Source organism: Schistocerca americana, chromosome 7 (genome assembly GCF_021461395.2).
Source record: "Schistocerca americana isolate TAMUIC-IGC-003095 chromosome 7, iqSchAmer2.1, whole genome shotgun sequence".
In the NCBI taxonomy this organism is placed as follows: Eukaryota; Metazoa; Arthropoda; class Insecta; order Orthoptera; family Acrididae; genus Schistocerca; species Schistocerca americana.
Window position 1 is genome coordinate 590857247 of NC_060125.1, and position 27305 is coordinate 590884551.

At 43.5% G+C, this 27305-nt stretch overlaps 1 protein-coding gene across 1 annotated transcript; it reads right to left on the bottom strand.

Moving 5' to 3' along the window:
- Window positions 1-4996: 4996 nt before the first annotated feature.
- LOC124623111 (prostaglandin reductase 1-like) lies at window positions 4997-26729 on the bottom strand. The gene is made up of 3 exons (XM_047148901.1): window positions 26439-26729; window positions 15346-15696; window positions 4997-5449 (listed from the first exon to the last, which is right to left on the bottom strand). Exons 1-3 carry the CDS (start codon window positions 26727-26729, stop codon window positions 4997-4999), a joined length of 1095 nt encoding a protein of 364 aa, XP_047004857.1.
- Window positions 26730-27305: the final 576 nt, after the last annotated feature.

A 27305-nucleotide genomic window follows, 5' to 3' on the forward strand; every position in this document is an offset into this window, starting at 1 on the left:
CAACCCTGTCTCACTCCCTTCCCAACCACTGCTTCCCTTTCATGCCCCTCTACTCATATAACGGTCAGTATTCATGCTGCAGATGGTCAGGGAAGCTGTGACTTCGAACGTGAACAAGTCATTGCATGTGGTAACTGAGATTTGGGGTAACTGAGATTTGTGACACAGTTCAAGCTCACACCCTATCTTCCCTACCCATTCACTGTTAGGCAGTAGTCGTAGGTCATGAACTGCAGCGCCTAGAACCACGTGGCCACAACGGTCGGCGCAAACATGACAATTGGGATGTCTATTTAACATACTTTATAAGTTGTTACAATGCCAAAACGCACAGCTCAATTGGCCTAAGTCCATATGAGATCGTCTACGGAAGAAGAATGCATTCACCCTTGGACTTTGCACCATCGACTGCCGGAATCAGTAATGAACACGTAAGGGATCTAGCACGCAAGCTAAAGGAAGCATGGAAGGGAGTGAAACAGCGAAATCATCAATCCTTTCTTCAGCAAGCAAGACAACATGACAGCCGAGCTGCAGTGCCACTGTATCGAGTTGGAGATCTTGTGTATCTGAGCAACGTGGTGTTAAAGAAGAGTCAAATCAAAAAGTTTAAGAAGTTTTGGAAATGACATTATTCAATCTTGGAGGTGTTTTCGCCAGTCACTCTTAAGCTTCAACTGCCCTTTCGTTCGATTGTCGTTCATGTCAGTCGTGTAAAGTCATTTCTGGGTAGATTTCCTGTAGCATCGCAAGACGACGAGGACCGACCGAGAGGCAGACCTGCTTTTCTCAAACCCAGGAAGCGAGAATGGTGAAGCCGTGGTCCAGACTTCGAGGCCGAGGCATCGCCACGTTCCGAGCGATCCTGTTCCAGACACCCTTACAATCTGCGTAAACGTGTGTAGTGTGTGAGAGTGCAATGCATAAGCTTATTTCAGCCATGTGAGTATGTGAATGTGTAGCGAAAATTTAGTATTGAAGCTATTGCACGAGTGCACAGTGAAACTAAATCTTTTATTCCACAGGGTACCACAAGAAACTCATTTATTTTATGTTTATTGTTAACTCTAGTATTTAGAGCTAATTAACAATGTTCATTTTTATTCTAATGATTGATGTGATAGCGTATTCTACTAATGCTGTAGTAATCATTCCACAACCGCAATACCAGATCAGATACGTCTAGCATCTTGGCTGTACCTTTACATAACACAAAATCTTTCTCCGTGTCATTCTCCATCTCAGCCATACGACTATGGAACGCGCTCCCCTGTGATCTGCGTCTTATCCAAAACCACTCAACATTCAAGAGGGAACTTAAGACTTACATATTAGGGACGGTATAGCCACCATTGTTGTGCCCCCCCCCCTCATCTTTTTCTTTCTCCTCTCCATCATAGCTTCGAATTTTACCATTCTATTTCTCTTCCTCTAACCTATCTACCTCTTCTATATCTCTTTCACCCCATTCCATCGTCTTATGTCTCTGCTTGATGAGAATAACTCACAAGCTGCAAGAATATAACGAGAAAATTCCCAACTAACAATAGGACTGACACTCATAAAAGAAAAATATGTTTACTTTCATATACACAGTCATTATTATTATTATTATTATTTTTATTATTCTTGATTGTTATAATTATTTTTTGATTGTTATAATTATCATTGTACTACTTTTATAATCTCTATTTTTTTTCTTTAACATTAATACTGTATAACATGTTATATGTCCTAATTTTCTGTAGATACTGAAATTTGTTGAATCTGAGTATGCCTGGTTAGGTGTAAGAGAGGGCCTGAAGGCCCTAATCTTGCCAGGTAAAATAAATGCATAAATAAATAAATAAATAATAGTACCACAGAGTACAGGTGTTTTGTTTGAACCACGATCAGACATGACAGTTTCAACAACTAATGCAAAACTTGTCCTCAAGTACAATCTGAGTGAAATCCAGCTACAGTTCAATTCTGTAAAGAAGCGAATTGATCTAATTCGTTCTGTTAAAGGTAATGATACAATTTTGGAAATGGGTACATCTTGGTATAATAACTGGATCACAGCTAAAATGCAGGTAGAGTTTACATTTGCCAATTATGAGCAAGAGATTTACTGTTTTTAAAGCTTTTGCAACACAAAACTTTAATTTGGCATAAACGTGCCTGGTTTGATTTTGGAGGGAGTATCCTTTGTCCGTATTTGCTAATTTAACTAGTCGAGATCTACTGAAGGTTAAAGGCAAAATATTAGCGCTTGAAGAACAGTCCAGTACAGATTCAACTAACATCTCTAATGAAATTATCGTATTAAAGAATATGCAAAGAAACATTACTAACCACACAGTTCTCATTGAACAGATTGTAAAGCAATTTATCTCACATTTCCACGTAATTCGTAATGAAACTAACGCAAATATCCAAGAACTATTCCAAGGATTAAATGCTGTGAGTGCACACTTAGATTTAAACACTCTTTTGTTAAGGATTACTGATAGTTTACCAAATGCTATAATTGATGCCCTTAAGTTAAGAACAGCCTTAGAAAGTAGTTCAAATGATTGTTTGAGCTGTGTACTACTACATCCAGAACAATTTTTACCGATCCTACTATCAATTGAGCGAAAGCTAGATGCAACCTATACTATGATTTACCCTGTTTTAACTCTTACAATTTATACGATTACTATAAGTTAACCACCACACACTCTTTAATGAGTGAAGATGAATTAACTGTTATTGTTTCTATTCCCGTTTCTAGATCAAAGCACGATTTTGAAATGTGTAGGATTTATACTTACCCTGTGAAATGGACACAGGCAGGCACTCGTGTAAAGTACGTACTGAATAATTATCTACTGATCAGCAAGGACTGAAGATATTTTGTGTCACTAAATGATAATGATTTGCATATGTGTAAATGTAGTCATAAGTTTATTGCCCTGAATCGGCAGTATTCTTAGACAGTAGAGTGTACAGCTGTGGGAACGAATTGTTTATGAATCATCCTCCAAGAGATGACTGCCCTAGAATTTTAATGCAACTTTATGATCAATTTCTTAAATGATGTTCTGAAGGTATAATTTTCTCATTTAACTCCACCCTTGATGTCACATTTACATGTAAAAATTATGATACACCTGAGCTACCCTTTACACTCAAACTGAATAACAGCAGATTAAACTTGAATGCCACACATTGTGATTTATCATGTGAACTATTTGATATGCCTAGTGTATTGCCAACTACATTTCATGCCACTGGACATTTGCCATTAATGAGAATGTGATCTGTTTATTACAATGATTCATACACATTAACATATGGAAAGCAATCCTTATCAAGTTTTTTAGAAGACAATAATTTAATTAAGGACATCCATGAAAATGTAATCTCTTCCAATAATGAGTTAAACTTCATTGTAGCAGCGAATAGAATTAAGTCCTTCGATTCATCCAGCAATGTTAATGCATATTGGATTGTCAGTATTGTGTTTTTATTGCTCTTATTAATTTGTCTTTTGTCAATAATATTTGTCATGTATGAAATTGTCATCCTGAAGGCACGCTTCTCTGTTCTGAAAGTTACTGTGTTTGCAAATGAAATACCAGGTGATCAAAAAGTCAGTATAAATTTGAAAACTGAATAAATCACGGAATAATGTAGATAGAGAGGTACAAATTGACACACATGCTTGGAATGGCATGGGGTTTTATTAGAACCAAAAAAATACAAAAGTTCAAAAAATGTCCGACAGATGGCGCTTCATCTGATCAGAATAGCAATAATTAGCATAACAAAGTAATACATAGCAAAGATGATGTTCTTTACACGAAATGCTCAATATGTCCACCATCATTCCTCAACAATAGCTGTAGTCGAGAAATAGTGTTGTGAACAGCACTGTAAAGCATGTCCGGAGTTATGGTGAGGCATTGGCGTCGGATGTTGTCTTTCAGCATCCCTAGAGATGTCGGTCGATCACGATACACTTGCGACTTCAGGTAACCCCAAAGCCAATAATCGCACGGACTGAGGTCTGGGGACCTGGGAGGCCAAGCATGACGAAAGTGGCGGCTGAGCACACGATCATCACCGAACGACGCGCGCAAGAAATCTTTCATGCGTCTAGCAATATGGGGTGTTTTTTTTTTTTATTCTAATAAAACCCCATGTCATTCCAAGCATGTGTGTCAATGTTTACCTCTCTATCTACATTATTCCATGGTTTATTACGTTTTCAAATTTATACTAACTTTTTCATCACCCGGTACATGTTGCAATGCCTTCTGATGCTGCAAATGGCGAAATAGATTCATAACGCCCAGGAGGTCATTTTGAGCCACCTATGGTTGCTCTTTTTCTCTGGGGAGAGTGATGTAAGGGTCTATATGTTGCGCACAGCCATACGGTACGTAACACGCGCTCACCAGCCGACCTGTCTGGAATGCTGACAATTTGCTTGGTCAGTAGATGAGCGTCCAGCCGCACTGCAAAGCAGAGTACGCGACTGGCCGCCATCTGCAGCGTGCAGTATTAACTAGCGTGCCCTCAGGCCCAAATATTTCTTAGCTCACTGGAGCCTTTCGATGCGACCATAATTAGCCTCTGTTAGGATGTCAGACACAGTGATGATAGGTGCGCATAGCGTGCGTGTTTTATAATCCGCCTTTGTTAATAAAACTGTTTAAACTTACTTGTTGTGTTCGCGTATTGCTGTGCCTCAAGCACCCACCACTTACCAATCCTCACAAAATATTAGTATAATTATCATCTGGGGCAACAACACAAACTATCCACTTATAATATTTATTTTCATGTATTTATTCAATTTTTATAACGATGTGGAATGGTATTGGAAAACTGAAACCACAAACATAAGTTTTGAAGAACATTCCGTTGCAACCATGCACCTTTCTCTTGATGTACTGTGTTCAAAATACTGAAAGAAATTGTCCTTGTCCTGCTTGTGAAATTGTTTCCGATACACTACAGTTCTTCACACTTTAACAACAGCCTTCCCCAAGTTGTCACCCTGCAGCATACCGGCGAAGGCTTTGGGGGTGTTTTGAAACCCTTCTGTTACAGTCTCACAGTATTTGATTTTTCCCTCCCGGACCCACTGCGTCAGCTGGGTAATGCCCTCTTCCCAGCGGTCGTGCCACCGTGAATACAGGAACCCCTCCATGCGGAGCTGCTTGTATATGGCTGCAGGCTGGATGATGGTAGCCTTCGGGAGGCTAGATTCGTTGTATCCAGATATCGAGCCGCACACAGAGATGCGGCCCCACTCTCGCATGCTGTTGACGACTGCGCTGCTCAGCTCGCCGCCCACGTTGTCGAAGTACACGTCGACGCCGTCAGGTGCCGCCTGCTTCAGCGCCTCTGTGACGTCATTCGTCTTGTAGTTAAATGCGTGATGGAATCCCAACTCCTCTTTCAGCCACTTCACCTGCGGAAGAGAGGCCAGTTACGCAGCTAGAAGCGTGAGTTCTGAATTTTCGTAAATGGTTATTGAAATAGTACTAAGTCATCTTGCTTTGTAGGTGACTGTTCAAAATCGTTCGAGGCGAATGTTTGGACTGCTCTTACTAATAGGTCCACAGTCAACACCTTCCCCTTTCTATCTCCATAAATATTACCTCTAAAGTGTGGTAGATTTTTGTACTATATTATTATTATTATTTCCAATTGCGCTTTATTTTTCATTCTGGAATAATAAGGAGCAGTCAAATAGAAATGAGACAGATGGGAAAAAGTAGATCAACTGTTTATTATTTCAAAATTAATGAACATAACCGTTAACACGCTTACTCAACAGTGAGACAAAATCGTCGTTCCTTTCGTGGTTAAGCGTTTGCGATTGCCTACAGAATCTTGGTTATACTGAGATGTGGATCTCTCCATCCGAAGCAAATTGACAGTCAAGAATGTCTTTCTTCAGGGCTCCGAAAAGGTGGAAATCGCATGGGGAGAGATTTAGACTCTATACAGGATGTGTGAGGGTCTCCTAGCGAAACTTATGCAGCGAACTCGAAGAACCTTAGCAATATGTGGGCCTGACCCTTGGCAAGTTGCCAAGTTCTTTTTATTTTTCCAGTGGGCTGCAGAAGTTTCTCTGGGAAGTTGTCACACATCCTCCATACAGTTTCAATCTCTCCCCACGCGATTTCCACATTTTTGGAGCACTGAAGAACGACATGCGTAGCCGTTGCTTTTCTTCGGACGGAGAGGTGCTCGTCTGGTTACAACCAAGATTCTGTAGGCAACCGCAAACGTGTCTCCATAAAGGCAACGACCGTCTTGTCTCACAGTGGAATAAATGTGTTAACAGTTACGTCAATTAATTTTGAAATAATAAACAACTGACTTATTTTTCCCCCCTGCCTCATTTCCATTTGACTGCTCCTTATTTCGCTGAAGGTAGTGACCATCTTTTCCCACAGTGGTCTACACGTATTGGCAGTTACTCCGATTACTTTTTAAATTATGAAGTATACTTGCTTTTTCCATTGGAATCATTTTTGCTTTTTTCCATCAGAATCATTTTCATTTGACTAGCACTTACAAAAGTGATATTATTAATGTAGTAGTGTTCTCTATTTTGACTATTTTCTTTTAATAACTTCCGGATATGTTATGATGTATTCTGTTCCATAGGATCAGCATAGATTGTTGTTCCTAAAAAGCCGATAGGGCGGTGACATTCGAGTAGTTGTAGTTGGCTGCACTCTCCAAGATCAAAGACATTTATAGCTCTGTAACTAGATAGAGAGAAAAAGGAATTTCGGGTATGTGAAATTTCCGCCCAATAAATAGTTAATCGCTTGAAAATGATTAAAAAATGTGTTATCAATACAGTATACAGTGATGAAACAAAACACTCTTCATCATAGCTAATTCATCAGTTAAAAAACCTCCATACTCATGTAGACGCTGAGTTTCAAGTTTGTCCTTACAGGGCTATTACTAATGATTGAAGCGATTTCATAAATTCACTGTAGCTCCATTCATTGACATATGGTCACGACACACTACAGATACGTAGAAAAACTCATAAAGTTTTGTTCGGCTGAAGCCGCACTTCAGGTTTCTGCCGCCAGAGTGCTCGAGAGCGCAGTGAGACAAAATGGCGACAGGAGCCGAGAAAGCGTATGTCGTGCTTGAAATGCACTCACATCAGTCAGTCATAACAGTGCAACGACACTTCAGGACGAAGTTCAACAAAGATCCACCAACTGCTAACTCCATTCGGCTATGGTATGCGCAGTTTAAAGCTTCTGGATGCCTCTGTAAGGGGAAATCAATGGGTCGGCCTGCAGTGAGCGAAGAAACGGTTGAACGCGTGCGGGCAAGTTTCATGCGTAGCCCGCGGAAGTCGACGAATAAAGCAAGCGGGGAGCTAAACGTACCACAGCCGACGGTTTGGAAAATCTTACGGATAAGGCAAAAGCAGAAGCATTTCTTAAACAGGAGATTGGAAAACCGATGGATCGGTCGTGGTCACCATGATCAACAATACATGTCATGGCCTCCACGCTCTCCCGACTTAACCCCATGCGATTTCTTTCTGTGGGGTTATGTGAAAGATTCAGTGTTTAAACCTCCTCTACCAAGAAACGTGCCAGAACTGCGAGCTCGCATCAACGATGCTTTCGAACTCGTTGATGGGGACATGCGGTGCCGAGTGTGGGAGGAACTTGATTATCGGCTTGATGTCTGCCGAATCACTAAAGGGGCACATATCGAACATTTGTGAATGCCTAAAAAAACTTTTTGAGTTTTTGTATGTGTGTTCAAAGCATTGTGAAAATATCTCAAATAATAAAGTTATTGTAGAGCTGTGAAATCGCTTCAATCATTTGTAATAACCCTGTACTTTGTTTCATGTCTTCATTGATAACAATACATGTCCAATACTATGTGCCTCAGATATTCATTACAGCTCTCAGCCACACTATTCAATTAAGTGCAGATCAGATGCTATACCACACACACAGCTTCTACATCTGCATGTACATGTATAATCCACTGTGAATGTAGGGCCCTACATTGAGCACAATGCGTTCGTAGATCTACCATATTCTCAGTCAGTACATATACTCGTTTCATTATTATTTGTTTCTCTTCTAATGAAATCTGGATAAATAACACCCAGCAGAATTGGTAGTGACACTGTATGTTAAGCTAACCCCATCTGGACCTTTTCATCATCATCATTAGTTGGTTCACTCATTACTGATTATCGTCACCTCCTTTCGTCATTTATTTCTTAAGTAACTGAATCTTCGACCAGACGTCTCCATCCACCTCGATCTTTAACTCTCTCTAAAATAATGTAGAGAGGTAGAGTGATAATCTTCCTCACATGATCCAACCATCTCTTTGCCGCTCTTTCTCGTAGTCTTTTGCTTACGATTTTTCCTTACCAGACGATCCTCCCTAAACTGCCTGCTTCTATTCTCAAAATGTACCCAAAGACCTAGAAATATTTTTGAATGAGATGGGAAGATAAATTTCTTATGACTCTAAGTTCTTCTATATTGGAAGCATTTGTTCTTCTTTCTGTCCATGATACGTATAACGTATTCCGCGACCGCATATCGAAGGTATCAGTTCGACTATTGCCACTAGCTTTCACGGCCCACGTCTCACGACTGTACAAGAATGATTCCACCAGACGCATCTTCATTGTTTTGGATATTGCCCGGTTCTGCCAGACCTTAGTGAGTTTAACCGTCGGGACCAGGAAATCCGGTTCCTTACTTTAATTCTTTATCACACTGTCATGTGTCATTTGTCAGAGACCGTAAACAGATATAGTCATTCAGTACATTCAGATCTGCTAAGCAGCCTGCTAGTTGCATTTGATCTACACTCCTGGAAATGGAAAAAAGAACACATTGACGCCGGTGTGTCAGACCCACCATACTTGCTCCGGACACTGCGAGAGGGCTGTACAAGCAATGATCACACGCACGGCACAGCGGACACACCAGGAACCGCGGTGTTGGCCGTCGAATGGCGCTAGCTGCGCAGCATTTGTGCACCGCCGCCGTCAGTGTCAGCCAGTTTGCCGTGGCATACGGAGCTCCATCGCAGTCTTTAACACTGGTAGCATGCCGCGACAGCGTGGACGTGAACCGTATGTGCAGTTGACGGACTTTGAGCGAGGGCGTATAGTGGGCATGCGGGAGGCCGGGTGGACGTACCGCCGAGTTGCTCAACACGTGGGGCGTGAGGTCTCCACAGTACATCGATGTTGTCGCCAGTGGTCGGCGGAAGGTGCACGTGCCCGTCGACCTGGGACCGGACCGCAGCGACGCACGGATGCACGCCAAGACCGTAGAATCCTACGCAGTGCCGTAGGGGACCGCACCGCCACTTCCCAGCAAATTAGGGACACTGTTGCTCCTGGGGTATCGGCGAGGACCATTCGCAACCGTCTCCATGAAGCTGGGCTACGGTCCCGCACACCGTTAGGCCGTCTTCCGCTCACGCCCCAACATCGTGCAGCCCGCCTCCAGTGGTGTCGCGACAGGCGTGAATGGAGGGACGAATGGAGACGTGTCGTCTTCAGCGATGAGAGTCGCTTCTGGCTTGGTGCCAATGATGGTCGTATGCGTGTTTGGCGCCGTGCAGGTGAGCGCCACAATCAGGACTGCATACGACCGAGGCACACAGGGCCAACACCCGGCATCATGGTGTGGGGAGCGATCTCCTACACTGGCCGTACACCACTGGTGATCGTCGAGGGGACACTGAATAGTGCACGGTACATCCAAACCGTCATCGAACCCATCGTTCTACCATTCCTAGACCGGCAAGGGAACTTGCTGTTCCAACAGGACAATGCACGTCCGCATGTATCCCGTGCCACCCAACGTGCTCTAGAAGGTGTAAGTCAACTACCCTGGCCAGCAAGATCTCCGGATCTGTCCCCCATTGAGCATGTTTGGGACTGGATGAAGCGTCGTCTCACGCGGTCTGCACGTCCTGCACGAACGCTGGTCCAACTGAGGCGCCAGGTGGAAATGGCATGGCAAGCCGTTCCACAGGACTACATCCAGCATCTCTACGATCGTCTCCATGGGAGAATAGCAGCCTGCATTGCTGCGAAAGGTGGATATACACTGTACCAGTGCCGACATTGTGCATGCTCTGTTGCCTGTATCTATGTGTCTGTGGTTCTGTCAGTGTGATCATGTGATGTATCTGACCCCAGGAATGTGTCAATAAAGTTTCCCCTTCCTGGGACAATGAATTCACGGTGTTCTTTTTTCCATTTCCAGTAGTGTATATCTTAGTGTATTATAACTATTAGTTTGGGCTTTTTTGTGGTTGTCTAGAGACCTAAATTAAAACAAGTAGTCTTCACTCTGGAGAACAGATCAATAAGTTCCTCCCCACTTCCAACAATAAGGGCACTATCATCTGCAAAGAGTAGATATTACATTTTCCTGCGCTCAGCATCGCTGCACATTACCGTCGTGACCACAGCAAGCTGTCTGTATGTGAATGGGGAAGAGGAGGAAACCACGAACACAGACCATTTAAATGGTAGTGCAGTCGCAATGTATACGACTTGCTTTTATATTTCACGTTTCCCAACAACAAAGATCACGAACGAAACAATTTTTTGTGCTTTGCAATTATTTTTGACGCGCTGAAAATATAATATAATTTTTGTGCGGTACAAATTCTCGGCGTAAGGGCAGACACCGACAGATTCACAGATTTTCGCACTCAGGTTGCTGTAAATCATGATTAGTTTAGTTTCATAATAGAAAAAATGTGTTTCACACAATTATGCCGGTCGAAATATTGTAGCACTTTTCCAAAATCATTACGGAGAGTTGGAAATTCTACGAGAGGAAAGCAATGTAGACGTCCTAGACAGTTTTAACGTAAAAATATTTCTCATTAGAACGGGAACTACCTTTCAGGTCAGTCAGTTACAGTTAATTGCACATGCACAGGGGCACTTTCAACTGAGACGGCAAACGTCCTCGATAACACCTGTAAGACAGACAGACTGTCGTAGGACACTATCCTTGTAATTCTTTCATGGGCACAATGAATTCTTCAAACCTCGCGTTTTTCTTAATAGCAGCGAGATTAGGGTTGGTTGGTTGGTTGGTTTGGGGAAGGAGACCAGACAGCGTGGTCATCGGTCCGAGCTTAGGGAATTGGACTGTGTTTGTCTGAATATGTCCCTTCTATAATCCGATCTTCTTTTTGAATGCATTCCCATAAAATCAGAAGAAAGATGTTTCTCCCTTGCAATGTCTTATTGTGGGCAGTGTGCAGTCAAGTCCACTTAAAATACTAGGATGATCTACTTTTCAAGCCTCCTCTCCAAACCCCCCCGTCCTCCTCTTTTTCATAAATTCAGCAATAGCGTATTGACTTAATCGACGTACTTTGTAGTGATATATAAAGTCTCCATACCTTCGATCAGTTCCATCGAAAACTGCTACAACTGAGAGTGGAATAATGTGAGCGACTTCAGCAATTTTACTACTCGTACCATTCATTTCTACCAGTGTGGCATGCCTGTACATGTAGCACAAAAAGCTTCTTGATCTGCAGAACAGGGAATTCCGTCTGTCGATTGTTGTAATTTTTCGCTCTTTCATTGTCCGCAAATTCTTTAAATTATTTCTGCATGGTATTGTAATATACAAGAAACTGATATAGGCATGCGTATTCAAATAGGAAGATATGTAAACAGGCAGAATACGGCGCTGCGGTCGCCAATGCCTACATACGGCGGAAGTGTATGGTGCAGCTTTTAGATCGGTTACTGCTGCTACAATGGTAGGTTATCAAGATTTGAGTCTGGTGTTATAGTCGCCGCACGAGCGATGGGACACGGCCTCTCTGAGGCAGCGATGAAGAGGGAATATTCCCTTACGATCATTTCAAAAGTCTATCGTGGATATCTGGAATTCGGTAAAACATCAAGTCTCCGACATATTTGCGGCCGGAAAAAGATCCTGCAAGAACGGGACCAACGACGACTGTACAGAATCGTTCGACGTGACAGAAGTGCAATCCTTCCCCAAACTGCTGCAGGTTTCAGTGCTAGGCCATCAACAAGTGTTAGCGTGCGAATCATTCAAAGGAACATCATCAATATGGGCTTTTGGAGCCGAAGGCCCACTCGTGTACCTTTGATAACTGCATGACACGGAGCTTTACGCCTCGCCTGGGCCTGTCAATACCGGCATTGGACTGTCGATGACTGGAAACATGTTACCTGGTCGGACGAATCTCGTTTCAAACTGTATCGAGCGGATGGACGTGTACGGGTATGCAGACAACCTCATGAATCCATGGACGCTGCATTTCAGCAGGGGACTCTTCAAGCTGGTGGAGGTTCTGTAATGGTGGGGGTGGTTGCAGCTGGAGTGATATGGGACTACTGATACGTCTATACACAACACTGACAGGTGACACGTACGTAAGCATCCTGTCTGATCACCTGCATCCATTTATTCCCATTGTGCATTCTGACAGACTTGGGCAATTCCAGCAGGACAATGCGATACACCACGTGTCCAACAGAGTGACTCCAGGAACACTCTTCTGAGTTTAAACATTTCCGCTGGCCACCAAACTCCCCACACGTGAACATTAATGAGCATTTCTGCGATGCCTTGAAGCATGCTGTTCAGAAGAGGTCTCCACCCCCTCGTACTCTTACGGATTTATGGACAGCCCTGCAGGATTAATAGTGTCAGTTCCCTCCACCACTACCTCACACATTAATCGAGTCCATGCCACGTCGTTTAGCGGCACTTCTGCGTGGTTGCGGGCGCCCTACATGATATTAGTCAGGTGTACCAGATTCTTTGGCTCTTCAGTTTAGTTTCACAGCAAATTTGCTGTACCCAGCACTTATGCAAATGCATAAGACATATTGGGAATAATAATCCCTCTCTTCTGTCATCCCAATACCTTTTTAAAGGCTTGTGACGATGGATTGCTAGACTGCTTTTTTTGTGCTAACAGCCACTGGACCTGTGAACGTCTGTCATACCAGAAACAAATAGCGGACGGTAGACAGCGCTGACACCATGATTCTGTCCACCTGTAAAGGGTTGTGCCGACCAGCTTATGACACACTGAAATACTACACTACTGGCCATTAAAATTGCTACACCAGGAAAATGACGTGCTACAGACGCGAAATTTAACCGACAGGAAGAAGATGCTGTGATATGCAAATGATTAGCTTTTCAGAGCATTCACACAAGGTTGGCGCCGGTGGCGACACCTACAATGTGATGACATGAGGAAAGTTTCCAACCGATTTCTCATATACAAACAGCAGTTGGCCGGCGTTGCCTGGTGAAACGTTGTTGTGACGCCTCGTGTAAGGAGGAGAAATGCGTACCATCACGTTTCCGACTTTGATAGAGGTCGGATTGTAGCCCATCGCGATTGCGGTTTATCGTATCGCGACATTGCTGCTCGCATTGGTCGAGATCCAATGACTGTTAGCAGAATACGGAATCGGTGGGTTCAGGAGGGTAATACGGAACGCCGTGCTGGATCCCAACGGCCTGGTATCACTAGCAGCCGAGATGACAGGCATCTTACCTGCATGGCTGTAACGGATCGTGCAGCCACGTCTCGATCCCTGAGTCAAGAGATGGGGACGTTTGCAAGACAACAACCATCTGCACGAACAGTTCGACGACGTTTGCAGCAGCATGGACTATCAGCTCGGAGACCGTGGCTGCGGTCACCCATGACGCTGCATCACAGACAGGACCGTCTGCGATGGTGTACTCAATGACGAACCTGGGTGTATGAATGGCAAAACGTCATTTTTCGGGATGAATCCAGGTTCTGTTTACATCATCATGATTGTCACATCCGTGTTTGGCGACATCGCGGTGAACGCACATTGGAAGCGTGTATTCGTCATCGCCATACTGGCGTATCAAATGGTTCAAATGGCTCTGAGCACTATGGGACTCAACTGCTGAGGTCATTAGTCCCCTAGAACTTAGAACTAGTTAAACCTAACTAACCTAAGGACATCACAAACATCCATGCCCGAGGCAGGATTCGAACCTGCGACCGTAGCGGTCTTGCGGTTCCAGACTGCAGTGCCTTTAACCGCACGGCCACTTCGGCCGGCTACTGGCGTATCACCCAGCGTGATTCTATGGGGTGCCATTGGTTACACGTCTCGGTCACCTCTTGTTCGCATTGACGGCACTTTGAACAGTGGACGTTACATTTCAGATGTGTTACGACCCATGGCTCTACCCTTCATTCGATCCCTGCGAAACCCTACGTTTCAGCAGGATAATGCACGACCGCATGTTGCAGGTCCTGTACGGGCCTTTCTGGATACAGAAAATGTTCGACTGCTGCCCTGGCCAGCACATTCTCCAGATCTCTCACCAATTGAAAACTTCTGGTCAATGGTGGCCGAGCAACTGGCTCGTCACAATACGCCAGTTACTACTCTCGATGAACTGTGGTATCGTGTTGAAGCTGCATGGGCAGCTGTATCTGTACACGCCATCGAAGCTCTTTTTGACTCAATGCCCACGCGTATCAAGGCCGTTATTACGGCCAGAGGTGGTTGTTCTGGGTACTGATTTCTCAGGATCTATGCACCCAAATTGCGTGAAACTGTAATCACATGTCAGTTCTAGTATAGTATATTTGTCCAATGAATACCCGTTTATCATCTGCATTTCTTCTTTGTGTAGCAATTTTAATGGCCAGTGGTGTAAATGAAATGTCATGCTGTACCGGGTACTTCCAGAGAGGAAGCCTTGGCCTGCAAAGCAGCCAGCACGAAGTGTGGCAGGCTGCGTCCGGCCATGGTATACAACCTTGACTGACTCCATTTGTCACGTCTTAGCATTTAGAGTATTCACCATCCACCTTTATGGTTGCGGTATGACTGCTACGAAGATCTTTCAATAATGATACTAGGTACTTCGAAATCCCAAAATCATTGAGCACATGCCTCTACTCGTCCCACATGACACAATCAAAGGTCTTTTTTATAATCTAGGAAAAAAATTAAGGGAGGGCACAAAATTCACGACATTTTCCAGTTACCTGCCTCAAATTCAGGCTTGTCTCTCGAGTAGTTTTACTTGTGACAGGACCTGCTTGTTCTGCAGAAATCTGAGACTGCAGGAAGAACAGATGCAGTCCATTTTAGGCATTCGCCAGTCTGTTTGGTGGCATTCTCGATTCAACTAAACAGAATATCAGGTACCATGTCTGAATTCATGTAAATGTTCTCTTCCTCGAAGTTACGTTCTTTGCAATACAGTGTAGTGAAACCAAAATGGGATAGTGTCTTACCTTAGCGTCTGATCCCGCGAAGCCAATTACTTTGCACCACTTGAGGCGCGCTATCTGCCCGACTATGGACCCCACAGCACCTGCTGCCCCACTGACTACGGCGACCTCTCCCTCCTTAGGCTTGCAGACCTCCAGAAGTCCAAAGTAGGCTGAGATGCCGGGCATGCCCAGCACCCCCAGAGAGAGGGAGAGGGGCAGCTCCCCCAGGTCTGGCACCAGCATGGCCGGAGACATGAAGTAGGGCGCGTCCGGCCCCACGTCGGCCACGGTGCGGTCGCGCCACCCCCAGTAGCCGACCACGTGCCGCCCCACTGGGAAGTCCGCAGCACGGCTCTCCACAACACGAGCCACCTGTGGGCAGAGGATAATATTCTATTGCCTGCATAACAACGAATAAACACCTCACCACAAACATCTACATCTACACAGATAGTCCACAAGCCACTGTACAGTACGTGGTGGAGTGTACATTGTACCACTACAAATCGTTTCATTTCCTGTGCCACTCGCATATAGAGCGAGGGAAAAACGGTTCTCTACATGCTACCGTATGAGCCCTAATTTCTTGTATCTGATCATTATGGTCCCTACGTGAAGTGTATGCTGGTGGCAGGAGGATCGTTCTGCAGTCAGCATCAAATGACAGTTCTCTAAATTTTCTCCATAGTGCTCTTCAAAAAGAACGTCTCCTTCCCGCCAGGGATTCCCATTTGATTTCCCCAAGCATATGCGCAACCTTTACCTGTTGTTCGAACATACTGGTAACAAATATAGCACCTCGCCTCTGAATTGCTTCAATGTCCTCGTTCTATCTGACCTGATGTGGATCCCAAATACTCGAGCGCTAGTCAAGAATAGGTTGCACCAGCGTACTGTTTGCGACCTCCTTTACAGATGAGCCATACTTTCCTAAAATTCACCCAATGAACCAGAGGCTATTATTTGCCTTCCTTACCAAGTCCTCACACGCTCGTTCCATTTCATATGACTTTGCAACGGTACACCCAGATATTTAAACGAGGTGACTGTGTCAAGCAGGATTTATGCTGCATCCGAACATTACGGGTTTGGTTTTTTTATTCATCCGCATTAACTTACATTTTCTCACATTTAGAACTAGCTACCATTCATCACACCAACTAGAAGTCTTGCCTAAGTTGTCTTGTAACCTCCTACAGTCACTCAATTTCGACACCTTACGGTACACCACAGCATCTTCAGTAAAAGACACCAGATTGCTGCCCACTCCGTCCGCCAAATCATTTATGTGTACTGAGAACAACACCGGTCTTATCACACGTCCCTGGGGCACTGCTAACGATATGATGAACACTTGCTGTCTGTTAGTTAAGAAACCTTCGAGCCACTCACGCATCTATGAATTTAATGTATATGCTCGTATCTGCGTTAATAGCCTGCAATGGGACGCCATGTCAAATGCTTTCCGGAAATCTAAAAATGCGAAATCTGTCTTTTGGCGTTCATCCGTAGTTCGCAGTATATTACGTGAGAAAAGGACAAGCTGAGTTTCGAACGAGCGATGCTTTCTAAAACTATGCTGACTCGTGAGCATTATCTTCTCGGACTCAAGAAAATGTGTTATATTTCAGATGAGAATATGTTCAAGGATTCTGCAGCAAACGGCAGTTAGGGATATTGGTCTCTAATTTTGCGGATCCGTTCTTTTACCTTCTTATGTGCAGTAGTCACCTGCGCTTTTTTCCAGTCTCTTGGCGAGAGATCGCAATAAATGCAAGCTAGGTAGGGGGCCAGTGCCTTAGAGTACTCGCTGTAAATCCGAATTGTGATTCCATCCGGACCTGGTGACTTCTTTACTTTCAAATCTTTCAGATGTTCCCCAACCCGCCACAGATACTTATTACTGTGTCGTCGACGCAGGCATCTGTCCAGTGGTCAAATGAAGTTTGTGCGATTCAACTGCGTGATCGTTTTCTTGAACGCGAAATTTAAAGCTTCGGCTTTCGCTTTGCTATCTTTTAACTGCCACAGAAAAAACTGGTCAACAAGGGAATGAATGGAAGCCTTAGACATGCTTAGCGATTTTGCATGGGGCCAGAATTTTCTCGGGTTCTCTGCCAGACCTTTTGCAAAGGTATTACACTGGCCGTTGTTGCATGCTTCGCGCATTATCTTTTCACAGACGCACGAATCTCTACTAACCTTTGTTTGTCATTATCTGTGCGCTCTCTGACTTAATGATATAATAACATTTCTTTCTCTCTCTCCTTTGTTTATTTGTAACATACTTAACCCTTATTGTTCTTAAGTGCTAATTTGTATATCTGAAATAATCACACCACTAGCAAAAGATATATTGTGATGCTCTTGTATTAGAGATTCACGGTCTTAAATAATATCGCTGCAATAGACAGACTTTCCTCAGGCCTAGAATAACCTTAAACGTTAAAACTTATGCCCACTTCAGGCTAAAGGATAGCCATCACTTAAAGATCATGTTACGATGAAAATCGAGGAAAAAAATAATTTGTACAAATTATTACACTTGTCTTAGTTCCCAAAAGCATATTTTCTTTATTTTTCACTTCGCATGACGCGTTTCGGTGTCTGTATCATCAGATCTTACTTCGATAGATATTATCTTCTCACTTTGTGAACATTCCTTCATATCACTTCACTTACATCATGAAGAAATGTTTATAAAATGACAAGATAGCTTGTATCGAATAAGATCTGAAACACACAATGACAAGTGAAAAATAAAGAAAATGTATTTTTTGGTGACCAAAACAAGTGTCATATGAAACTATAATATTCCAGAAGAGACCTTTTCAAGTCTCAAACACACAAGCGACAAATGAAATTTTCTGCCAAGGCTGGGGTTTGAACCCAGGTCTCCTGCTCACTAGGCAAATGAAACTAACCACTGCGCACAGTGCTTAGCGCATCTGCCTAGTAAAGCCTTGGTACAAATTTTCATTCGCCGCTTCAATCTTCATATATATATCATAGATGTTTGGGACTAGTTTCATTTGATTAAAGCACATACGCCTGGGTTTCAGGCAGATTCTCCCAGGACTTTTGACGCCGAGATGCTATTCCAATATAGTTGGCGAGCCTCTGCAATCCTCTTCGACTTTAGGGGGAAAACCAAGTGAGATGAGGCGCGAATGGGAATTCTAATTAAGGAGAGAAGCGTGCTGGGGTAGTCTGTGTAGTTGTGCAAAACCACTGTGACAGGGTGGCGTAGTGGCTAGTGAGCAGGAGGGCCGGCCGGAGTGGCCGTGCGGTTCTAGGCGCTACAGTCTGGAGCCGAGCGACCGCTACGGTCGCAGGTTCGAATCCTGCCTCGGGTATGGATGTGTGTGATGTCCTTAGGTTAGTTAGGTTTAATTAGTTCTAAGTTCTAGGCGACTGATGACCTCAGAAGTTAAGTCGCATAGTGCTCAGAGCCATTTGAGCAGGAGGCCCGGATTCGAATCCTGGCCTTGGTACAAATTTTCACTCATGGCTTCAATTTGCATATATATATATACTGAAACCCCGAATAAACTGGTATAGGGATGCATATTCAAATACAGAGATATGTAAACAGGCAGACTACGAAACTGCGGTCGGCAACGCCTATATAAGTCAACAAGTGTCTGGCGCAGTTGTTAGATTGGTTACTGTTACTACAATGGCAGGTTATCAAGATTTAAGTGAGTTTGAACGTGGTGTTATAGTCAGCGCACGAAGTGTGAATTCCTAAGCGACCAAACTGCTGAGGTCATCGGTCCCTAGACTTACACACTAAACTAACTTACGCTAAGGGCAACACACATACACACCCATACCCGAGGGAGGACTCGAACCCCGGTGGGAGGGCCCGGGCGAATCGTGACATGGCGCCTCTACGTAATAACGTAATAACGCCTCTAACGCGCGCCACTCCGCGGTCATTAACTATCGTTGAGTATAGCTAGTAGCTGTCGTCCGACCTTGTTTAGCGCCGTACGTGTGTGGGCTACGTCACCGCGTTAAGCTCCGCGCCCCACGCTTCATTGCGCAACTGCGATTTTGCTCTGCACGGTCATTGTCGAGGCTAAGCTGATCGTTAAGAGCTTAGTGACTGGCGTAACGTGTGACACATTCTGACGGCAAGGGACAGCGCTTCAGCTTACCGAACTAAAATCATATAATTTTCACAATGTTGCGTCACCGCCATTTTAGTATACAGGGTGTCCCAGCTATCTTGTCCACCCAAAATATCTCTGGAACAATAACAGCTATTGGAAAACGACTTTCACCGGTGTCAATGTAGGGCTGGGGCCCATGAATGTACATATTTGGAAATATTCTAAAACGAAAGCATATGTGTTTTTTAACACAAACTTATGTTTTTTTAAATGGACCTCCTATATTTTTTTCTTCAGCAATCCATAGCATGACAAAGCACATACACAATGGCGTTGATTGCATCGCAATATTCCCATTACATCCCGAGATATTGAGACGCGAAGTTGACGCTTGAAACACCCATAATGGTTTCCCTCTTGCACGTTTTACGTATCTACGTACACAATATGAACCAGTACCGATCGGTGTACACCTGTCAGGTTGTCTTATTTATCCTGCACACCCAAAATAAGGTATATCTAATGCGTTATATGACCCATTGTGCCTGTCGCACAGGGCCTGGCTCTACCTAGTCAAGTGTCCAACGTAGTTCCCACTACTGCCACAGTTACCACTTCGCCTTGTTTATGATTTACGACCCATGCAAACTCCTGTACTCCACCACCCTCCGAGCATCCCATTTGTTGTTGCTTTGGCGTGCAGTACACCGCTTGCCAGTGTAGTCGTGCATCAGAGTAATCTAGTGACGGCACGGAGGTAGTACACATTGTGAATAAATGTTGTGTTGTGGAACTTATACTGTACAGTATAATGTACACACATGAAGCTATGGTAGAAATACTGCTGATCTATGGAGAATGTACGTTGACGGGAAATACGTTATGAGATTGCTTGTTTGTTGATAGTACTGTTAGCGAACATTATGATTATTAAGTTAATATGTCTGTTTTCTACCCTACTCTACATACCTGTACTGTAGCCTGTTGTAGGTGGACGAAATGCTGTTCAGGCAGAACGACTGTACAGAAGACGATTCCCTGACAAGCCATCGCCTTCGCGCCAGATGTTTGGTCGTCTCACATCTCGTCTACGTGAAACGGTAAGGTTAAATCCAAGACCTCGACATCGTCCTAGAACACGCACAGATGAACGTGCTGAAGTTGCTGTGCTTGCTACCATAGCTGTGAATCCTCAAATCAGCGCACGTCAAATTGAACGTGAAGTTGGTGTGTCGAAATCAAGTGCACAGCGTATTCTTAAATGTCATAAATTTCATCCTTACCATGTTCATTTACATCAGAATCTTCATGGAAATGACTTCCGCAATAGGGTAACATTTTGTCGGTGGGCTCAGCAAAAACTTCTGACTAATCCAAATTTTTTTGCAGATGTTCTCTTTACCGACGAGGCATCATTCTCCAACAAAGGAATTGTCAATACGAGGAATATGCATTATTGGTCCGCAGACAATCCAAAATGCCTCCGTCAGGTCGAGCATCAACGTCCGTGGAAAGTTAATGTTTGGTGTGGGATTATTGGAGATACCATTATCGGACCTTTCTTTATAAATGGCATCCAAAATGGCAGACAATACTCCAGATTTATACGGCACAATCTTCCTGTTCTCTTGGACACCGTACCTCTGAACCGGAGAATGGTCATGTGGTATCAGCATGACGGATGCCCTGCACATTACGCCTTACGAGCATGACGACTTCTGAACCGTAAGTTCTCTGGTAGGTGGATTGGACGAGGTGGCTCTCGCGTCCGTCGGCCGTCGTAATTTAATATATATATTATTATTGTTATTATTATTTTTTGATTGTTGCCGACTTACGTGGTGGCCTTAATAAAAATGATATTTAAGTTGAACAATGTAATAAACTTTTCATATTAATTTCCTCAGCTAGTCAGTTCACTTTAAAGCAAGAAATCTTTAGTTAATAATTAAAATTGCGGCCCACACACGCGCGAGAGTATTTTTCTTACCTCCGTTAACCATTGTATTGTAGTCAAGAGTCCTGGCTCTGGGTCTCGGCTATGGTACTGAAAATAAGAATCTTAAAGCTAAGTATTTCTGCAACTTCGTGCGGCTGAGGAGAAAAATTAATATTATGCTAATAGCGGGCGAGTTTTCCGCTTCCGCTAATTTTTCATAAGTTAATATCGCCACGTAATGGCGTCGTTGGCTGCATCGGCCGCTGCGATTGTTGAACTGTAAATTACTTGAATGCAGGTTAATTCAAGGAAGGCGGACATGAAATCGGGATCACCTCTTACAAATTAAAAGTGCTCAATAATATTAAATCAGTATATTATATGCTTAACTCATACAAATATGCTTACATTTGCCAGCACTCGCAAGATGTCCCTCTATGCACATTCAAGACAAAAGAGGAAGTCCAGACGACTAAAAAATTAACAAAAGAGCGTATCTTGTCGTCTCTTTAGATCATTCTGTCATAAATTATTTCTTTGCAATCTAAACCTACACAGAGAAATTATTATTTTACGGCTACATGATAAAAATTTGGCACTGGGGACGCTATATTGCCCCCCGAAATGTTTATGTCATAAAAAATGTTCGTGTTTTTTGACATAAATATTTCCACTTTCATGTCCACAGTGTCCACACGCAGATTTTTCTTTCACAGTTTACATATGTCACTTCGTATATTTACACAGTAGTAATTACTGAGGTGTGTTGCACACTAGGTGTAATACAGATGAAGTTCAAGGTATACAACCACGAGTTAGTCCGGAATATTTGAAGTCCCAGGGGTGTCAACTGTTCGCTCCCCATTTGGCGCGGCCGTAGGGAAACCTGGGGAAAACCTCGGCGGAGCGACAGACTAACTGCTTTGGTCACTTTCACTTAATTGTTTCTCGAATGTCATTGGAGTACAGGATGTGCATACAAATATTTTTGTTGCACTATGCAAAAAATGAGGTCATTATAACAATTGATTGCGGTGTCGTTGATGATCTACGCCGCGACGTTTAGCTCGCGACGGCGTCGGTTGGTGTGTTCGGTGCTCGGCGGTCGCGGCGGCTGCGGAGAGGTCAACGCCCGCTCGACGCCAGCGTGTCTCTCGCCGTCGCGGAACGTCAGAATCAGCTGATCGGCTGCACCGTTGGTGATGCGCTTCTGTCTCGCCCGACCGTGGCGGAGTGGGATGATATTCGCCCCCCGCTCTTGTTGGCAGGAGTTAGCTCTGCTACGCATCTCCGACGTAGTACATGAAACATACACACAACCAACGTAATATTTGTTTCCCGCTGCAGATGGTTACGCTAGTGGGAAAGGAGCATTTATTAGTGCGGCAGTTGTTGTTAAGTTTTCGCCAGTTTCCGAGTGTCAAGCTAGCACTGTCTTGCAGAATACATGACATGGATCTCCCGTGAATGAAGTTTTGATGCAATACTGTTTCCATTACACGTCAGTTTTTGTCTTGACAAAATTATTTGTTTTCGCCGCACTCGCAGGCACTGGTGAGTGTCCCAATACGAGCTTAGCACAAACATTCGCCGTTTCTGCGGTCGCTGTTTTGCAACAGTCCACGCATCGCATTCCAATCTCGCATTATTGTGCTCACTGAAACTACAGTCTGTCCCAAAAATATTGACTGTGGGTTCACTTCACGTTAACAGTTCCCATTTATAAGCAAATTCACAGTTTTTCGTGCGTAATATTGGCGTTTGGCGTCCTCACCGCTGTTGAACGTTCAATACTAGCACTTCACTGTCCATATCACAGTTTCACCTTCACAGTTTTTCACACTGCTTAAAGTAACTGTTTCGATTAGTTCACAAACACTACTGTATTTCATTCAGTCTGAACTGGATTTTGGCTCGTGCTGGATTTTTACCAGTCTCTCGCACTAATTATCTCTTTTCATTTTCCACTTAGAGTCGTACTTGCCTTCAGATATTTTTTTGACTATACAATTGTATTTCCGTCTCATCTGAGGTAAGTCCCCATGTCATGTCTGCCCACTCATTGCGTACTTGCCCTCCAGAGCCAGGCTCGACTTTACAAAACTTTGCCTCTCGTATTATCGTACACATTTTATAATCTAGGCCTAGCGTGCGAGTTCCTAGATTAATGTTAGATTTGTGACTTTTGTTTACACTACAAATTCGTGAAAATCTCTGCCTTAGCAGATGGCAATATATTTTAACAGTGCTTAGTGGTAGTCGCGTTTACTGATTTGCTTTGTACCTTGTCCACAACACATGAGGTACCTTGGGTGATGTACACCCTGCACTCATGTTGTTCAGTAAATTATGATTGAGCATATTTCAAGATCGATATAGACATAAATACATGGAACAACATATACACTATAATACTGAATTTCATAAGTTGCGTTACTACTACAGTTCAAAAATATTCATGACACACTAATGAAAAATTCTTTCATCATTAAATGCTGTTGAATTGTTTTTTTGTTTTTTTTTTTTAGAGCATTTTTCAACATGGAAATTTTAAAATATTCTTAAATCTACGTTCATTTTTTTTCAAAATGCAATTGTTTGAAAATACTATTATTCCTTAACATTTACAAAATTGGATCGCACTAATCTTGTGCGCCTCATTGTCTTTAAATGTTACACTAAAATCTTAACATTTACACACAGAAAAAAAATACACTATAAACTTAACCTACTACACACAAATGTAAACGTTGCTCTACTGAGCGAACTTCTTTAAGTCTTTGTAAGTATTTTTTCTTATTTCTTGGTAACTGCCTCCTTATTTGACCACGGAATGGTGTAGTTTGCGTGACAGAAAGTATCGTGAGGTACCACTTCGATGTTATAGGTGTAGCCCTCGATAACACCGGGTTTTTCCGAAAACACATTCTCATAATCTGTAAGTAGCTGAGTCAATTCGTTTTGTTGTGCTTCAGTCAAATGTTCTGACTCTCTGACTTTCATGGCTATCAGTTTCGTTTTTTCCTCTTTATCTTCAGTAATAAATTCTTTATAATATGCTTGTCTTGTACTTAAGTCAGAATATAAATTCATTACCTGTATTCCTTCGAATCTCGACTGAAAGTTCCGGCAATATTTACCGTGCACTTCCCGTGTCCTCAACAATGGCAAAATTACCCGTCTACCCTCATTCATAAGGCTTATTTCCCCGCACAAGAGGTCGATTTTTGCGTCCCTCTGGCGTAGAAATTCCATCCCCAGGATGCAAGCGACACCTAATCCCTTAACTACTAGGAACGAGCTTTTCATTGCTTCATTTCCTACCGTAAACTCGACTTGCACCTGGTGCTTTATGATATGAGATTATGCACCTATTGCACCTGTTACACGACAATTCTTCACTGGCAATACTGGTATTCTATTATTTTGACTCAAGTACTTGTAAAAATTTGCACTCATGACATTGGTTGACGCACCGGTATCGACTATTACGTGTATTGGTGCTCCATACATATCTGCTTGCAATATAGCCTGCACAACACTTTTGTCGGTTCGGTTACATTTCTGCGGTATGTCTACAAGTTCCTTTTCTATTTTTGTTCCTTCATTGTATCTCAGCATACAAAGTTTATGGCTGTCATCCGTGAATGTGCCCTCACTACACCATCCTGCAGCCAACAACGGAGAGCGTATTGTGGCTGTCTTTAGTTCAACGGATGAGCATTAGTGGGTTGACAGTTGTCTGTCACTTCCACTAAGCTCACATTGTGGTTCTGGTTGTTGTTGTTGCTACTGTTGGGTTGGCCGCCCTGCCTCCCCGATGGTGTATTTTGATATTGTGTATGGCTCTGGTTTTGCGGTGGTCGGTTGTAACTTCCTGACATGTTCTGTGATGGACCTGGGTTGGCGTTCCATTGTGGTGTTGTGTTTTGTTGCCACTGTGGTGTCGGTTCATTACTACCACGCCACTGGTTTCGGTTGTTCCGCCATTGCGGATTGCCGTTACCATTATATCCATTACTCATGCGTCCATCATGATGTCTCATTCGATTTTGACGATTGTAAGCGTTGCCGTTATAACCATTGCCATTGTTTGTGCCTCGATTCTGTTGCCGGTGCTCTTGCCTATTCCCGTTACCATTTGGTACTAAGTTACTACCGTTACTGTGGCTGCCATTGTAATCGGCTTTTTGTTGATTACAGCCTGCATGGTTCCACTTGTTTTCGGTTTTCATATCTTCGATCAATAAGTCAACAGAATCCACTATTTCCATGAATTGTTCTATATCGTATTCCGGCACATTGATGAAATATCTTTTAATTTCACTGGGCAACTTCATTTTTATTAATCTGATTATGTCACGATCGGACATTGGCTCGTCCCAGTACCTGGTTTTGTTTATATACTTTTCGAAATATTTGCGTAACGTTCCCATCTTAGGATTGTACATTTCTGGACTGTACAACTCCTTTCGTAGTCTTTCTTGGACTCTATCGGACCAGAATTTTTGTAAGAATGCACCTTCAAACTGTTGCATCGTTAGACATTTTTCGGACACATCGGTGGCCCACAGTGCCGCGTCACCTTGAATAAAGGAGACCACGAACTGTATTCTTTGTCTTTCCGTCCATGTCATGGGAAACACATTCCTGAAGCTCTTAATAAATACAACAGGGTGGACATTTCGTTTTTCGCTACTGAAGGGTTGGAATATCCTGTGTTTTATTACATTGTCCTCTTTTTTGCACATCTGACTGCCACATTCTGTGACATTCATTACTTCGTGATGTGCGCTGCACGGTATCGCAGGTTGTTCGTGCTCATAATTCGCATTAGGTTGCGGTTGCGCACTCGCACCCTGCCCACCGTCAGCGTTATAATAGTAATCAGTACGCGGAGTCGGATTCATTATCTGCCCGCCACTGTTTACATTGCTTTCCAACGCAGACAGTCTTCGCGCGACCTCCTGTTGCCAATTTGGCAACTCCGCTGTCACACGGGACTTAATCTGTGTTAATTCGGCACGTAGTGCGGCAGCGCTAGCGTCAATATTTACACTTGCGGCCGCAGTCGCTTGTTCTACAACTGTTTTTACGTCGCTTTCAATCTTTGCAGATATCTCGCGATCCTTTACTTCTAGCCATTCATTTAATTCTTTTTCTACTTTTTGAGCTTGCACTTCCAAATATGCGTCAATACTTTTCCGTGTATCTATCTCCACATTATCTACGCGGTTGGTTAAAGTCTGGACATTATCTTCAAGCCTAGCCTGCGATATCTGTAATTTTTGCATTTCGCCGGCTAAGCTTTGCACAAGATCGGGTATTTCTTTGCACGCGTCCCGCATCTCGGCTAGTTCGCTTTGGATACTGTCGAGTTTTGCTTCACTGCGCTGCTCTTGCTCAATGAGATTTTGCGTTAATTTTTTCTCCTGCTCACGCAGCATCTGAGCCAGTTTTTCGTCTCTTTGTTTTTCCCTCTGTTCTGACATTCTTTCTTTTTCCCTTTCTTTCTGTTCTCTTTGTTGCTCTTGCTCATAGAGCATCTGAGCCAGTTTCTGATCTCTTTCCCTATCTCTTTCTTCTAACCTGCGCAGAAATTCTGCAAATGGGTCTGCAATCGGTGAGCATACTGGTGCCCCGCTTAATCTAGCACTCGATTGGCCCCCCTGCCCAGGCAGTGGAGTTGTTACTCTATTCCCATTCTGCTGTGGAGCGTCATTCACCGTCCACAGATCCTCGCCCCCCGCTCCGGAAATTGTGTTATCCAAGGCGGTGGCTTGGGATTCGTTTGCGTATTGCAAATGACCCTCACTTTCCATATTAACAAAATTATGTTCGTCTGGTACGGATGCTTTAGCTTGTCCTATCTTACCCATAATAAATTCACTTTAAGCTACTGACAAATCTTTAACACTGATACA